The 17975-nt window shown below is 29.9% G+C and overlaps 2 protein-coding genes across 2 annotated transcripts; both read right to left on the bottom strand.

Annotated features, from left to right (window-relative positions):
* Window positions 1–2323: 2323 nt before the first annotated feature.
* Window positions 2324–8408, bottom strand: HELRODRAFT_155691 (hypothetical protein; the record flags this gene model as incomplete). The annotated part of the gene is made up of 11 exons (XM_009017439.1): window positions 2324–2413; window positions 2687–2732; window positions 2840–2901; window positions 3018–3083; window position 3495; window positions 3714–3907; window positions 4182–4306; window positions 6704–6755; window positions 7196–7273; window positions 7848–7994; window positions 8193–8408. 11 exons carry the CDS (start codon window positions 8406–8408, stop codon window positions 2324–2326), a joined length of 1077 nt encoding a protein of 358 aa, XP_009015687.1.
* Window positions 8409–12671: 4263 nt separating this feature from the next.
* Window positions 12672–16806, bottom strand: HELRODRAFT_160482 (hypothetical protein; the record flags this gene model as incomplete). The annotated part of the gene is made up of 4 exons (XM_009017438.1): window positions 12672–12821; window positions 15999–16055; window positions 16516–16644; window positions 16696–16806. 4 exons carry the CDS (start codon window positions 16804–16806, stop codon window positions 12672–12674), a joined length of 447 nt encoding a protein of 148 aa, XP_009015686.1.
* Window positions 16807–17975: the final 1169 nt, after the last annotated feature.

The raw sequence follows: 17975 nt of genomic DNA, 5'->3' as shown, positions 1-17975 counted from the left end.
TATAACATATGCATATTTTATATATATATATATATATATATATATATATATATATATATATATATATATATATATATATATATATATGTTGGTAATAGACCATAATTTTTACAATATTCTATAAATTCTACCGAATGTTTGGCGTTAATATGTTTGTAGTTCGTTTTTTCGATTTTTCTCACTAAAGTTTTTTGGTGAACGTTTAGTTTATTAAAATTCAAAATAAACTTATTTTTCGAATTCATGCTGCAAATAAGGCCATATTTCGATTCCGAATGAATCATCGTCAGTGCTCCTTCCTGTATATATAGGAAAATATTGACTTTGTCAAGATTAACTTTGACGCTCTAAAAATTAACTTTGGTATTGTAAAATTGAACTTTGATGCGAATTAGGTGTCAGGTTTCTTAATTGGCTGGTCATCTTCTTTGGTCTCCTTTTCTTCATTGATAGCATCATATTCTTCTTTGTCACTATTTACGATGCTAGTTTTTATTACTTCTTTGTTTTCGCTGTTGGTTAACCGCCGGGTTGGAAGTGAGGTTGTCATTTTTTGTTGTATATTTATTTTTGGTTTATTGGTGTCGATTAGGACTGCTTCTGCAATTTTAAGATGCGTGTAGTTGCTGTTCTGGTATATTACTTTGGTGTTGCTGTCGAGGATTTCACGGCTAATTGTGATTGAGTGTGTTGAGTCCAAATGAGATTTGATAGCACCACTCTGTTTATGCATCGTAAGCCTTCTAGTCAGTGAGGTAGTAGTAATCCCGATATATGAGTCATGTTGACGTGCACAGCCGTCAAAGGGGCAATTAAATTCATATATTACGTGATTACGCTTTAACTCTAGTTATCTCTAGGACTGCAGTTGTTTTTCAGTATTAGGTGAGACGTCTTTTTATTGTTGTATTAGGTGAGACGTCTTTTTATTGTTGTAAATAAACCAAAAATAAATATACAACAAAAAATGACAACCTCGCTTCCAACCCGGCACTTAACCAACAACGAAAACAAAGAAGTAATAAAAACTAGCATGGTAAATAGTGACAAAGAAGAATATGATGCTATCGATGAAGAAAAGGAGACCAAAGAAGATGACCAGCCAATTAAGAAACCTGACACCTAATTCGCATCAAAGTTCAATTTTACAACACCAAAGTTAATTTTTAGAGCGTCAAAGTTAATCTTGACAAAGTCAATATTTTCCTATATATACAGCAAGGAGCACTGACGATGATTCATTCGGAATCGAAATATGGCCTTATTTGCATCATGAATTCGAAAAATAAGTTTATTTTAAATTTTAATAAACTAAACGTTCACCAAAAAACTTTAGTGAGAAAAATCGAAAAAACGAACTACAAATATATTAACGCCAAACATTCGGTAGAATTTATAAAATATTGTAAAAATATATATATATATATATATATATATATATATATACATACACATGCACACTAGATTTTAACATCACACAATGTTCTCCGTAAGAGATTAAAAATAAAACATGACTTGTTTTTAATTTATTCAACATCCACATACTAGACGGTAAAAACGTTACATGCGAACCAAAATAAAATTGCGCAAGTTCAGAGCTTCATCAAAAAATATATCAACGAATGGAATTTTAAAAATGCCAAACAAACAAACAAAAAAAAAGAAAAATAAAGTCACAACTAGATATTCGAAAATGCGTTTAGATAACGAGCGATGTTCACCAACAACATCATCATTGACATCACTGACGCTAACAACGACAACAACAACATCTGCAAAACCAAAAACGATGTGTTAAATATGCGTAACAGACGTACAAAAAACTTTAAAACACAGATCTAATTGATAGAAGAGCATTAAATAAACGAATGCGTGAATGAATAGATAAAAATGGATGAATGAATGAATGGATGAATGAATGAATGGATGAACGAATGAATGGATGAATAAATGGATTAATGGATGAATGAATGAATGAATGAATGAATGAATGAATGAATGAATGAATGAATGAATGAATGAATGAATGGATGGATGGATGGATGGATGGATAGATGAATGAATGAATGGATGAATAAATGGATTAATGGATGGATGAATGAATGAATGAATGAATGAATGAATGAATGAATGAATGAATGAATGAATGAATGAATGAATGGATGGATGGATGGAGGGATAGATGAATGAATGAATGAATGGATGAATGAATTAATGGATGGATGAATGAATGAATGAATGAATGAATGAATGAATGAATGAATAAATGAATGAATGCGTGAATGAAAAAATGCATGAACGAATGAATAAATGAATGGTGCAATTAGTTTAGATCCATAATTTTGCAGACCCAGTGACCAAAATTAACTTCCTTCTCGTATTCCTGCTCCGTTTTCTTTATGAAGGCATGATTCTGCCATGGACAATTTATTCAAGAAAAAAAAATCGGTAAAAATGTTGACAACAATTTATAAAATTTATTTATCGGTCGTCATTTTGATAAATTCCATGTAAACATTTTAAAAACATTAAAAACAAACAAACAAATGAATGACATTTGGAGAATAGGCTTATTATATTTATAAATAATATTCGAATTGATGAATTATAAACATGCGAAATATTTACTCTACGCTGACAAGTTCTTAAATTGAAAAAAATACTGTAATGCAATAGCAAAACTGACCATTAAGGATTTCAAATCAGATCTCTCAGAAGGTTTCTTTTTCAAACTTCAAAATAATACCCACATAATTAAAGATAGAATTACACTGAATAATTACAAAAATAATAAAAATTTGAAAATTAAAAAATTAGTTGATCAGGTAATTTTTTTTACCAGCTATTGACAAAGTCCTGAATTTCATTTGAGAAACAATTCTTAGGCAAAGATGGTGGTGTCTGGGACAGAGAAAAAAAAAACATAAAATATTCAAACGAAAACATTTTCAGACCTTACTTAAACTTGCCTTGCAGTAGTCAGCATAAGCACAAATATTAAAGACAAACAAACACACCTCGTTCACAATGTACTCTAGCAACTCAAAGACAGACATGGGAAGTGGGCCATCTCCAGTTATCACCTCCCTATTTCCTGGACAGGCTGCGTGTGCATATGTCATCCTCATTATTATTATTATTATTATTATTATTATTATTATTATTATTATTATTATTATTATTATTATTATTATTATTACATAATATTATTATTATAACATTTAAATCATGTTTTATTTTGTTTTTTTTTCTTCTCCTTTTTAAACAGGTTCATTATTATTATTATTATTATTATTATTATTCATTAGAATTTCATACCATGGCCATAATAATTATTAAAGATAATTATGACAGTGATGTGAATTCAGATCCGTCATATGTGATGGTATTATTAAAGATATAACCAATGAATGTATAGGATTGTGAATGTGAATGGATACAGTCAAATAAACAGAGGCATGAGAAAAGATGCGAAGATCAATTAGGATGAAGACACTTAAGTAACGCCAATTAAATATGAAGTGCATAAAAATACATTAGCACATCTTGACAGAGAAACATGAACGTTGTTAAAAAGTGTTTTCTTCCATGGCAATTAAATTTTTTTAGAGGACGTTTTAAAGTTAATAGAAGAAATTATATTAATTTTCAATAAACTGTTATAGTAATAATATTAATAAAAATAATAATAATAATAATAATAAGGCCAATACTAGCCAGTCAATGGTTTGCCGATCTTTGCCGCATCGATGTGCTCTGATATTGCATCAGCTGCGAAGACACCAACAATCTCAGAGGGACTAGGCGGGGGAATGGGATACTTCCCGATTGCAAGTTCCACCAGGGACAGTCCCATGCTCCATATGTCTGACTGCACGCTGTAATGTGTGCCCTGCAGGCGCTCAGGCTGAATCAACAAAATTATTCTTACCCTTAACAATTTATGCTAGATTGAAAAAAAAAACATTATATAAGGTATGATGTTAAATATTTCAATGCATTGATATATTTAGTACCATGTTGCATATAGTTACTATGTTAAAATTTTTAGCAATCTCATCCGATCCTAGAGATAATGTTAATGTTAAGTCAAAACTTTTCGAAAAAAAATTCAAAACTTTCATGTGAACATCTTTACAACAGCATTCATTCCAGTATGAGATGCAATGTAAATGACTGACCGACATGTAAGATCTTGTCCCAACAAATGAGTTGGCCATGGAATCAATGAGCTGACCACTAACGCCAAAGTCACACAACTTTATCTCACCGCTCGAGTTCACCAGAATGTTTGATGGTTTCACATCTGAAACAGAATACATTTTTCGTACTGAAATATTCTTTTACGTCAGTAGCAAAAATGAAAAAATAGAAAACAATAAAACAATAAAACAGCCATCATCACAACGCCACATAAAATCATTAACGGCAGAAACAACAGAGTACTTTACATATTAATTAAATTAATGTTCTAGGCAGAACCTTACTGCAGCTATTAGTTAATTATGCAAAAAACAACTGCCAGTGAAACAGTTTCTTTCAAAACTATCATATAGGTGGAAGCGTGTGAATTATTAATGATGGTAAAACTGAAATGACAACTTCATTCTAAGGTGTGTCTGTGTGTGTGCAGTGCATGTGTGAGCACATCCTGCCTGAGTTGATGTGTGGCCAAAGTGGATGTGTTCTTTGTGTGGATGTGTGTGCATACGCACATAAGCTTATTAATATAAATTATTTTGGATTCTTATATATTTTTTGTGTAGCTTGAAAAAGATAGATGAATGTTAACAGAATGTAAAAAGAAGATTGATGAAAAAACTGAAACCTTTACACATTAGTGTAACAGAATGGAGCATTCTTGAACATAACAATCCCATTAATAACGCTAAAGTTAGTTACCTAAAAGGAAAGATAAGAATAAAAAATAACATAAAACTTGATGATTAATGACTGCAATGGAGACTAATATATAATTTTTAGTATAAAATTTTTTTATTCAGGAATGTGTGTACTATTTATTGCAATCCTTTTTTTCTACCTAAACTTCAATGCCTTCATCATTGTCATCGTCTTCTTCTTTTTCATCGTCATCATTCTCATCATCATCCTCACCATCGATACTTAAAAATGAATCTAGAACTAGGCACGCGTGAAAAATATTTTGGCAAGCACAGATAAACCATCAAAAGCGCAATGAAATCACTCTGACAGCTGTAACAAAGTATAATGTTGAAAATATGAAATAAGAAAGAGCCATGCACCAACAACAATGACAATATTTTAAGTAATATTTCATTTTATTTTCCAGGAAATTATAACTTTCCTGGGGAAACAAGATAATGAAAAAACAACATCTGCCTAAAATTAATCCAAGAAAAATACAACTGAGAAAATAATATAATTTACCTACCAAGAAACATTTTAAAATTAAATGTAACATCAAAATTTGAAAAAAAAATTGAAAAAAAAACTTTGTTGCAGGAAATTGGTTTTTAAAAGTACTGAGAAAAAATAAAAAACAAAACATCTTATTGGTTATAACTAAACAAACAACCGACCAACCAACCAACTAACCAACCGACTGACCAACCAAGTGGCCAACCAACCAACCAGCCAATCAACTGCCAGCCATTCAACCAGCGGACGAAAAAACACACTTATTCAGTGAATGAATTTTTAATATCACCTCCCTAACACTGAGCCCATAAAAAGGAGCCAAATTGACATTGAATGATGAGCTGCACAAAAGTATAAAAATATATATACCAGTACATAAGAAAAAAAACATAAATATGGAAAACCAAATGTGCCCATTTTGTGCAAAAGCAAAATAAAAATGTTACAGAGGAGCAAAGCAAAACAAAAGAGCTGTTATCGAATAACTTTTACTGCAATTATATAAGTTTTGTTTCAACGCTAATCTCAAGCAGTGACAAAAAATGCAACTTAACTACCCAGCCATACTGCTACACACTGCTACATACATCAGCCACATTTTGTGCCATTATGCTACAAAAACATAATAATACTTTATATTAAAGATAACCCCCAAATAGCTTGAACACTGTTAAACTGCTTAATATAGCCCTTAATAACAAAACCACTACAACAGCATATTTGCTTTTTACCAACTATACTCACAGACACAACAACAACCATCTACTGCCACTACTACTACTACTTCAGTACTGCAAACAGTACTGCTTGTACAACTATTTCTTCCATCAGGATTAATGCTGCCACAAAAAATGATAATGATGATGACATGCGAGTGTTTACATAAACAATCCCATTGCCTGGTTAGTAATGTTTGAGCACCAATGCACAATAAAATGTATAAAAAACATTCAGATAAATCTTCTACCAGCGCATAAAATAATTTTGCATGCAAAAAATAATTTTGCGTTCATTCAAATAAAGTCGGAACATTATGAAGGAACAATGTCAAAAAATCTTCATAAATGTGAGCTAACATAAAAACCTGCATACACAGGTACAAGCAGTTATATGTATCTACACTCAAATAGGTACATAGGCATTAATAGTCTAATAAAAAGGAAGGCGTGATACAACAACTGCACAGGTGTATATGCAATGCAATATCCCATAAATGTAACGCTACAAGAAGAAATCAAAATGTAGAAAGAGAAGAAACTCAATGAATGCATGCAAACAATGCTTCATTGAATCTAACACTAACCTCTGTGCATAATTTTGTGCTTCTCTCTTAAATAACTGAGACCTTTCAGGACCTTTGAGGAGATGAATATTTTATTATAGTAAGTAATTTATTACAATTATTCTCCAAATTTAAAATTTAAGTTGAACATATTTTTTTTAATTTTAAGCATTACAAATTGAAAGAAGAACAATGAATCAAAGACAGCATTAGCATTTTTATACAAATAAACTGCTTTTTGTGATTTTCATTATTTCAAATTATTTTTATCTGCTAGATATTCAATACTCAATCAGTTGAGAAGCAATCATGTGTTTATCATCAACTCAAAAACATGCCAGAAATAAATGAAGCTTTGTGATAGAATCAGAATCATCAGAAGAAAAACAACGAATCAATTTAGAATTATTATTATTGTTATTATTATTATTATTGTTGTTGTTGTTGTTGTTGTTGTTATTATTATTATTATTATTATTATTATTATTGAGGATGGGTGAGACAAATACTGACTGCGTCACTTATCATTCCTAGAATTGGTTCAGGTATGCGTCCTGCTTTTTTCAAGATAAGATCTAATGATCCTCCATCCTAATACCATGGATAAATGAGTGATGGTGGTGGTGATGAGGACGAAGACGGTGGTGGTAGTGAGGATAAATGTCTATGAGGATTATGATGGTGATAACAATCAAGATGATGACAATGATAAAATGTCAGCAATAACGATGATTACTGCTGATAGTGAAGAGAATTAGAATGATGAAAATGATATGGAATGATGAAGAATGTGATGCTGATGGAGATGTCTAATATTACAATGATAAAGATGATAATGACTAAGATCAAAGAGAAAGTTAAACAAAAAAATGATCAAACTGATGTGGATGACAACAAATATGGCAGCATTTCAAAAATAGTTAAACTTTGATCAAAATGGTCATGAGTCCAAAATAGAATCTACTGTTAAAACACTAAACAAATCTGACTAATATTTTCATTAAAAAAATTTCCATTTAAAAATTTTAAATCTGTCAACGAAGAAACTTCATTCATGTGTGAACATGCCATTATAAATTATGAACAAACAATTAAAAAAGAGTAGAATTTGCATTTCAATATTAATGAGATTAAACGTCAAAAACAATAATAAAAAATGACTGACCATGTATTCCATACAGATGCTTATTTCTCCATCAGCATAAAAAGACCCATAATATCCAACGATGTATGGAGAGTTGCATTCATGAAGTACCATCAGTTCTCTTATTATCTGATTCCTTACAGCTGGCTTTATTTCCAAGTGTATCAGCTTCAAACAGAATCAAGAATAAATATTTTTTTAATATGTGCAACAACAAAAAAGGTTTATAATGTATTTTTTTTTAATTTTTATTCTTAAATAAATTGAAAATATCAGTATTAAAACATTTAATTTAATCCATGTTATAATGTTCTATAATATATTGTATATTCATAAACAGCAAAATAAAAAATAACTGGCAATCACCTTTCTGGCCATGGTGAGATCAGATGGCCTGTGCTTAACTCTCCAGACTACACCACCATTTCCTGATCCAAGTTCACTAATCTTATCAAAGTCTTCAACATTCAGTTCCCCAACCTTTTGCTTTTGAGTGAGAAATTTTTTTAGTCTACTTCGCTGTTCATCATCCATATCAAGTTCGTTCATTTTGCTGAAAAGTGATTCCATGTTTGTGCACATTGTTGATGGTGATCTGTTTTAAAAAATTTGTTTGTTGCATTTATTTTAGGTTAAAGTGTTAAACATAAAATAAAATTAAAACTGCTCATTACTTTACAACACATAAGTAAAAACTTGCAAAACATTATGAATACATGTTGCACCACAATTATTATGACCTTGCTACTTATTTATAACTGAATATATAAACGTGGTAAAAAGAAAAAGTATTGAAAATAAATTTAAATTTGAAAATGAAATTGCAACCTTTCCCCTCTACCCCCCACTAACTGTGATGTTTCCATTTGCTGCTCACTGGAGGTACTAAGAGTTGAGATTTCTGGATTCAAATATAATCCTGGTTTCGCAGCTGTTTTCAATCTGAATTTCTCTTTGTACATTTCTCATTAGCAAAATTTTGTTATATTTAATTAAAATGTTTTTTTAAGAATGTATTGTATGGCGAAAACGGAAAACGCCAAATAACAATCAACCGAAATGGGTTTTCTTATTGAAAAGCAGAGAAATTCAAGTCGGCATCATACGTTCAGTTGCACAAAATTTGCAAATCTTTTAAAAAAGATTTTATGTTTGAAATTTGAACCAGAAACCCGGAACCACGGAACGAAAGAAAACATTAGCAAGAAGACGTAAATAAAAACCTCAACTGGACACACGTTTAAATGAATGATCGCAATATGCAAATGTACAGTATAGCATGAAAAAGGTTCATGTTAGGTTCCAATTTTCCAAATCTCTGTAAAAAGGAACATTGCAAATATCTAACAAGTTCTACTTTATTTTTTAATTAAGTAAAAAAAATTTATTATTTTTAATTTTATAGAATGATTATTAAATTTTATAGAATTAGATTATGAATGATTCTTATAGTCGGATTTCGGGTGTCAGATCGTTGTGGAAGGTATGGACCATGGAATTATATAACTGGAAGCGCCCTACCAGCGTTTTAACATTGAAAAATTTTCAACGGGCAAGTTACCTCTGGAAGCAAGTTCATAAAAATTAATTATTCATGAGCATTTTGATTTATTTTTAGAAAAATCTGAGATATAATTAGAAAAAATCTTGTCCTTCCCAAAGTTATGTTAATGATTCTTGGCCGATTCAGCTCGTTTGTTAAAATTCATTTCGTTTTCAACATTCCGTGAAGTTTTAGGCTTTATAATGTGCCGTATTTAATCGTTAAATTAAATAGATATTGCCATTTTTTTGATGCATCAGAAAAATCGAAGATTTATAATAAGTTCGTTAGCGATCCTCATTTTTCTGAAATAAAGATTTCTTCATTCATTTTCCCAACACCCACGAATCACGATGATTAGACACTAAATTTTAGAGTAAGAATCATTCCTAAATTAAATTAGAATCTAGAAAACGAAAAGAGGTGGGTAAAAATTTTATTGTAAAAATGAAATGTTATTAATATTTAAAAAAAATAACTCATGATCAATTTATATTGTTATAAATAAATTAATCAACTAATAATTTTTAAATTAAGATGTAACTCCTGTGCATATGTCCTAAACTAGAATCTTTCCACACCCCAAAGCTTACAATACAAAGGAATATTTGCTTTCAACATAATATACCCAAACCAAATTTAATCACACAGAGGTTTTAAAAATTTCTTTTGGTAGTAAAAGCAAACAATCTTTTTTTTCTGTTTTAACTTTAAATGCTATGATTTATATATAATTTATTAATATATTAAATTAATTATATAATAATTTGTTAAAATCAAATTCTTTAACTTAAACATTTCAACTGTAATTGACATTAATATATTAAAAAAATAATAGTTTAATTAATATTAAGCTAACATGAAATTCATTATGCTATTGATTTAATTAAATTTTATAAAACTGTTGATTTTTAATAGAATAGGTATGTAATGTTTAATAATTTTTAGTTTAACATTATATAATAATCCCGAAGGTGCTAGATCATGAACATGTATACTTTTATTTTATATTTATGTGTAAATTGTTATATTTCTTGCTTGTTGATTATAAAACATCTATCTTGCTATAATTAGTAATTAATTTAACTCATAGTTAGATCAGTCCTACTTTTTTTATTTCTGGATTTCAGTTTTGTTTATTTGTTGTATAACTGCAAAATGTTTGATTTACATAATTATAAATTTATCTTTCAACTATCTTGAAAAGTGAAATATATATATATATATATATATATATATATATATATATATATATATATATATATAAAAGATAAAATATATATAAAAGATAAAACTAAGATTGTAGAATTTGCTTCTGATGTAATCTATTAGAGCACTGTACAAATTCAATAAAACAATTGATTTAATAAATTTAAATAGTATAATTTTCGTTGCATTTTATTATTTAATTTACTTTTATTAAAACTGCATGTTGATAGAAAACTCTTTAGTTAAGCTAAAACGTCTTAATGTTGTATATGATAATTTTTTTTATTAATTCATAATAGTGGTTTGCATTCTGTACATCATTGAAATGATTTTCCATGTTAAATAAATCTTCGTTGACACATTGTGGGAGTATATTGCTTTCAATTACAAGTTTTTTCTTAAAACAATAATTATTTATTTTTAATAATCTTTCTGATTCTTGGCAGATCTGAAAATCATTAAAATTTATTGTTTTTACCAGAAAATAAATAAATATATCATTTTACTTTTAATACTCCTTTTGAGGGATATGTCAATTGTCCAAGCCATATTTCTGAAATTATTTGTAATTAAGTTTTAGTTTAGATATTGAGATATATAAAAAAACCTTTGAGTTTTGTAAATGTAACACCATCTAAATTTTTCAAACTTAGTAAGTAGGCTTTCATTTCATAAAGTTTATCTATAGTGGCTGTCAGGTTGCTCTTTGTAATGGATTGCTTCCATTCTCTATCTAGTATCAGTTTGCTGTTCAATATATGGAAAAGATCATTGATGTTTTTCACAAAAGCTATTGTTTCGGAAACGTCAGAAAAAAACAAAATCCGTTTAAGAGTTCCAATGATTTAGCCGCAGAGCAACTAAAGACTCAAGATGCATATTTAACTTTCATCTTATGCTTTTCAAAATTTACACGATTTTTGGTTAATTTATTTTTTAGTTTCATTTTGATTTGTTGATGATAATTAACTAAGTTTACGATATGATTCCATTTGATTGGATTATTATTATAAAATACCATATAAGAATGAAACATATTCCTCATTAATTTCAGCATGTGGCATGCATCAAATATGATATATATTTTCTGGCCGGTTGTTGGGGACAAGAAACTTGTTTGCATGTTTGAAAATGTGAAAGAGCTTCCAAGCAATCCACATGCCGAAACATTAGTGGCCAACCCATCCATTACCAGTGAAACAACCCTAAAAAATAAATATAATGTATAAAAATTTTAACATATCTTTAAGAAAAACAAATGTTGTTTACCCTAACTCCAGCATTATGTAACTTATCAATAGCTTTCTCTATAAAATCTTTCAACTTGTGAGATGATAAAAAATAAGCTATTGTATAAAAATAAGCTATTGAATGCCTCCAAGCTTCTCTCAGACTAACAACATAAAAAACCAACATCTCTGAAGCAACTATGTCCTCATTCCCATCTCCATAGTTAACATATCCAATAGAGTCATCTTCACAAATAAACAATGCATTTGATAATTTATGCTTAACATTTAACATTAATAAAATTAAATAAATTGAAAACAAATGTTTATGGTGAAATGGGAAACAAAAAAAAATCAAGAAATAAATAAAATACACAAGGAATAAACTAGCATATGCTACCAAAATATGCTATATTTTAAACTCACAATTTCACAAACAAAATATATTTTAAAAAACCTACCAGTTTTCTTATTATACGTTATTTGAGGCTTTATTGATATCGAATCAAGGATTAAAGAGCATTTGCAATATTTTATTTGCAGTACATATTTCTTTATATAGCAATATTAGTTTACAGAATATCATTATTAACAAAATTTTACTTGTTCAATGTTCTTGAGTGTGGCAGTGTTAGTCCACTTTTTCTTAAAAATTGGTATGCATGAGGACCATGAAAATGCAGCTGCATATAAAAGGTCTTGTAACTATCATTATATACTTTGTTAACTCTTTTTAAATGGTAGAGTTTTTTATCTAGAAGCAAAAAAAAAACAAAAAATTAATCAAAATTTCAGTTCATTTTGCTATGATTACATAACATAAAACCTTTGTATGTAGCTAATTCATTTTTTAATTTATTACATTCATTCATAAGTTTTCTTATTGTTGCCTGCAGCATTGTGATTCTGGACTTGTAATACTTTGATTGCCTTTGCTGTTGCTTGATGAGACGTGCATCCATTGAGCAAAACGTCTAAATATGATTTGAAAGTAAATAGTTTGAAAGTAAATAGCTGCAATTAAAATTTTTCATCATATATATATATATATATATATATATACCCAATAAATTAAAATAAAAAAACTCTTTGTATTCTGTATTTCTTATGACAAAAAGCCATTTTACAAAGGCATCCTAATAATAATAATAAACCCATAATATAAAAACAATATAAAAAATATTTGAACATTAATTAGGTAATCTCGGAGACGGCAAAGTGGTTTTTCCAGCAATATTTATTTATAGTCAACAGTTTAAAGAGACTCATAAGTTCCTCCCACGGTACAACTAAAAGTTAAACTAAATAATAAAAGCTTATAATAAAAGTTAAAAAAAAATTTTAAACCAATTTTTACTAGAAAAACCACAAAACCTCTATAAAGTTATAAAAATATGATACATTACAAAATGTGTAACAAAATTTTAAACGTATCTGTTAAAAAGATAGTTTCACTTTTAAAACAAATTATTAATTTTTAGAAACTTGCTTCCAGAGGTAACTTGCCGTTTAAAAAAAATTTCAATGTTAAAACGCTGGTAGGGCGCTTCCAGTTATATAATTCCATGATTTTTACTTCATAATCGGCGGATAGATCTATTTAGTTTTAGAAATTGAACTATAACATTATGTTGTATGAATTATTCTTTTCTTCGTTAAACGTTTTTCATTCATGTTTTTCAATTTTAAAGTCATTAACATTTAAAAATTAAAATTTTTCAAAAAACCGCTTATTTTTTTAAATTTTTACTTCATAACCGGCGGGTAGATCTATTTAGTTTTAGAAATTGAACTATAACATTTCTCAACGGGTACAAAGCAAGGGGAGGCCTATTTACCAGCATACAACACCTTCTTATGGGTTGAAGCAGAGATATGCAAAGAACCTCAATTTTTTCAACTTTTAATTATTTTCAGTAATGTCTCCCCTTGCTCCAAACCACATAACTAGAATAATAGGACTAATCGATCAATTCGATCTATCGGTCGGGCTATTTGTCGTGCTTGGATTGTTGGCTTACGAAATTGCATGGATTTTAACGAGCAAGCTAAATGAGATATTTACTTGATTTAATATGCTTAAAACATTGTAGTAATTCTATTTAATTTTAATAATGATTAATAGAATTATGTATTATTAAATTATTTTTGTTAATTTGAATATAAAAATTGATTTTGGCCCGGTGAAATCCGGTGGCTTACTGAAGCCGAAGGTTGGCTTAGTAGGATTAAACTATAGTCACCCTTTTTTTTTACACTATTCGATCATGTTAAAAATTGGTTTGCTTATGAAATAAACGGCCTAAATAAATCAAAATTGTTATTTGAACAACTATCTTCATTATATTCAATGAATATTTTACATTCTGCTGGTGCTCATAAGAAACTGGCTGCTGAAATCATACGTTGGCTTACAGCAGTGGCTTACAGGGTTTCATAGAACTCTTACGATAGCACTTTTTTGTACATATAATGCTTTAAATAAATCAATATATTCATATCACAATTATTTTTGTCAATATAAATATAGAAATTGCTTTTGTCAGGTGAAAAGCAGTGGCTTACTGAAGCCGTAGATTGGCTTAATCGGATTTTTTCTCATGTATACAATACTATGAGATAAATCAATCAAACAATCAAACAATCAGTCAGTCGATCGGTCGGTCGGTCAGCCAGCCAGCCAGTCATATATGTATATATATATATATATATATAAAGTAAGAAAGAGAGAGAGAGAGAGAGAGAGAGAATGAGACAAGGGGTATGCGTAAAAAATAACGTTTCAATAAATAGATAAAAATATACAATACACATACACGCACACACACAAACAAACTCATACACACACACACACACACACACATGTTATATTATATATATATATATATATATAACGCTTGTATTAAAAGAATGCAAGCTTTTGAAATGCGTAATGAGAACAACTATTTTTATTTCGTTGTTGTTATTATTATTATATTGTTGTTATTGTTGTTCGTTGATGATGGTTGTGATGATGATGATGATGATCGTCATCATAGTTAACAAGATTAACAGTATAACATACTTAAAATACATCGACAGAAATGACATGAATGTTTATTGTACTGCGTAAATATGATGGCAGTATGTATGTTTGTATGTATGTGTGTCTGTGTCTCTTTATGTGTACATGTTTGTATTCGAGATTTTAGTAAGAAAAGAAAAACACAACAGTTGCTTTTATTTGACATCATCAAAAGATGAAGTGACGAAATCAAAATTTGTTAAATATCAATTTTTAAAAAGTTCAGATTTTAAACAAACAAATATAACAAAATATCAATCGATAAAAAATAATTACCACGAAACATGAATATTTAGTAAGGACAGTTCACAGCATATCATAATGACTAAATCAACATACCAAACAGAAATTATTCATGCATGCATATATTTTACAAAGTAAATCAGGAAATATCCAAAAATTATATAACCAAATTAAGAAACTAGAAACCAGTCAACATTTTACAAATAAATAAATAGACATTATTAAAAAGATTGTTCAAAAATGTTAAAATTTAAGGCGAAGACAAAAAAATTGTAGTTTGTTTTGTTGGTGTTGTGTGGTGCTAAGAAGCGAAAACAAACACACCACAAAAAAAAATATTAAAAAGTTGCAAGAATAATAGTCAGTCACCTACCTACAATTAAATTACTCTCAGGGCCCTAGCTTACCTGCAATGATAACTCAACTCATTTATTTTACATATTTTAACATTTTAATTTTACTTGAAGCTTTTAATTTATGTTAATGTTAATATTTTACTTGAAACTTTTTAACTAATGTTAAGCCCTAGCCTACCTACAGTTGTTCAACTCATCTCAATCCCCAACTTACCTATGAATTAAATTAAGTCCGGTAAAGAAAATAGAAAGTTGAAGAGAAAAATAACAACAACGACACCGAATGAATGGATGTTGTGTACGTGTGTGTTGTATTTATGTGTGTGCGTGTATGTAAATGTGCGCGCGCGTACCCTCCAGAAACTTCTTCACCCACTACGGACGAACCTCCATTGCACCGACCATCATCTGATACGCACCGAGAAAATGAATTTTACCGGATACTAAAAAACAAAATTGAAAGAAAAAGTTAAATTTTTAAAATAAAAAACAAGCCATTGAAAAAAAGTAAGAAGCAACTTATCTTACCATGAGATTACTATCATGAAACGTGCTGACTCCCACCACAACCCACCTCTGATCATTCTGTAGACAAATTTTTTTTATTGGCTTAGTAGTAAATAAATGTTAAAACGAAAGAACAAACGAATAAATGATTGAGCGAATGATTGAGTGATTGAATGAATTAACCAATCTATGATTCAATGAATGAATAGAATGAGTCAATTAATGGATGAATGAAAGATTGTGTGACAAAATGAATGAATGAAAAAAATAAAAACAACGAAACTAAACCATACTTCAAAAATCGTCGTTGTTGTTTTCTTCGAGTTGTTATCGGAACGATCATCATGAGACCACCATCTGAAACATGCTGACGCCCACCACTGCCCACCTCTCATCAGTCTGTAGACAAGTTATTTTTATTAGCTTAGTAGTAAATGAATGTTAGAATCTTAGAAGCAAAAAATTATAAAAATGGAAATAATGGCAAATAAATAATATTTGAAAATAATAAAGGGAGTAAAATGTAAAAAAAACTTACCGTCGTCCATTCGACAAAGGCAAAATGATGAGTGCCTTCCGTTTCCTGCGTTGTCCTCCAAAACTGGTGCCAGTCCTCCTCGAGATTGTTGTTGAAACACAGCCCGTGGAATGGAAAGCTTAGCGGTGCCTGCATCTTAAATTGCTTAACAAAAATAATCCTATCTACCTATTCAATTACCTTAACTAATCTATAATAAATTGTTAATGGTACGATAGTCGAAAGTTCCCCTTCATTCTCCCTCCTTGCACAGAGGTTCACCGACAGCCAGGGCACCGGATAGTAAACCATTGCCGTGCGGATAGTAGACTACTGCCTTGCGGATAGTAAACCATTTGCCGTCCGGAAGCCGTGCGGGTAGTAGACTATGGCCATGCCGCATAGTAAATCATTACCGTGCAGATAGTAAACCATTGCCGTCCGGATAGTAAACCATTGCCGGTTCACCACTGGCCGACAAGGCTTACCTCTGACAAGAGACTTCGAAATTCAGAGTCTATCGGCTATCGTACCCTCAACTTACCTATTCATTACATTACGGTCCTAGCTTACCTAAAATTACAAAACTCAAGAGCCCAATTCATTGGCCTTTCGGCACCCACCCCACCACCTACGTAATGCCTTGGGCTCCAACTTAATAATAATAATGTAAAACTTAACAATTAACCTACCTATCGATACACTTACAGCGTTTTAATTTACATTACAAGATTTTTCCTAGAATTACATTATTGCTCTTAACTACCTATGAAATTAAATTACTCTTAATCTTAGCAATAATAAATTAGAATGTGTAATGAAAATAAAATTACGCTCAAATACTAACATATGTGTTTATGTATGTATTTGTGTGTGTGTGTGTGATACGCTGGTGCGTGTAATGTGGATGCAAGATAAAATAGAAGAGATAAACTTACGCTGCCTACCTATTCAACTACATTAGTGTTGGATGCTCCCTATCTATCCTACCTACAATTAAAATTAGGCCTATCTAACCTACCTATATAGCTACTTAATGTAATTGTGTATGCGTGTGTGTGCGTGTGAGCATTCCTACTTAATGTTAAATTACAGAAAAAAAGAAGAAAACGTATCCCAGTCAGGCAGGTATTCTTTGCCACTGAATGAACGAACGTAGCCTGACATCTTCCATGATGAACTCCTCTGGAAGCTTCAACCTGAATGAAATGAAAAAATCCTATTTAATTAATTAATTTTAATGAAAATAGAGAAACGAGCCGCGGTGAAATCCACCAGCCGGAAAAGCCAGCATACTGGCAAAAAAAGAAACCGTTAAGAAACCGTAAAGTCGGAAGTTAGGGTTAAGGTTGAATGTAGGGTGACATTACAACCATTCTGATCCTCCACGACTAACTCCTCTGGAAGCTATAACCTGAATGAATGAACCTGAATGAACCTGGATGAATGGACAAATCTTATTTATTTAATTAATTTAAATG

The sequence above is a fragment of the Helobdella robusta genome (genome assembly GCF_000326865.2).
Source record: "Helobdella robusta unplaced genomic scaffold HELROscaffold_2, whole genome shotgun sequence".
NCBI lineage: Eukaryota > Metazoa > Annelida > Clitellata > Rhynchobdellida > Glossiphoniidae > Helobdella > Helobdella robusta.
This window is presented reverse-complemented; position numbering and strand designations above follow the sequence as displayed.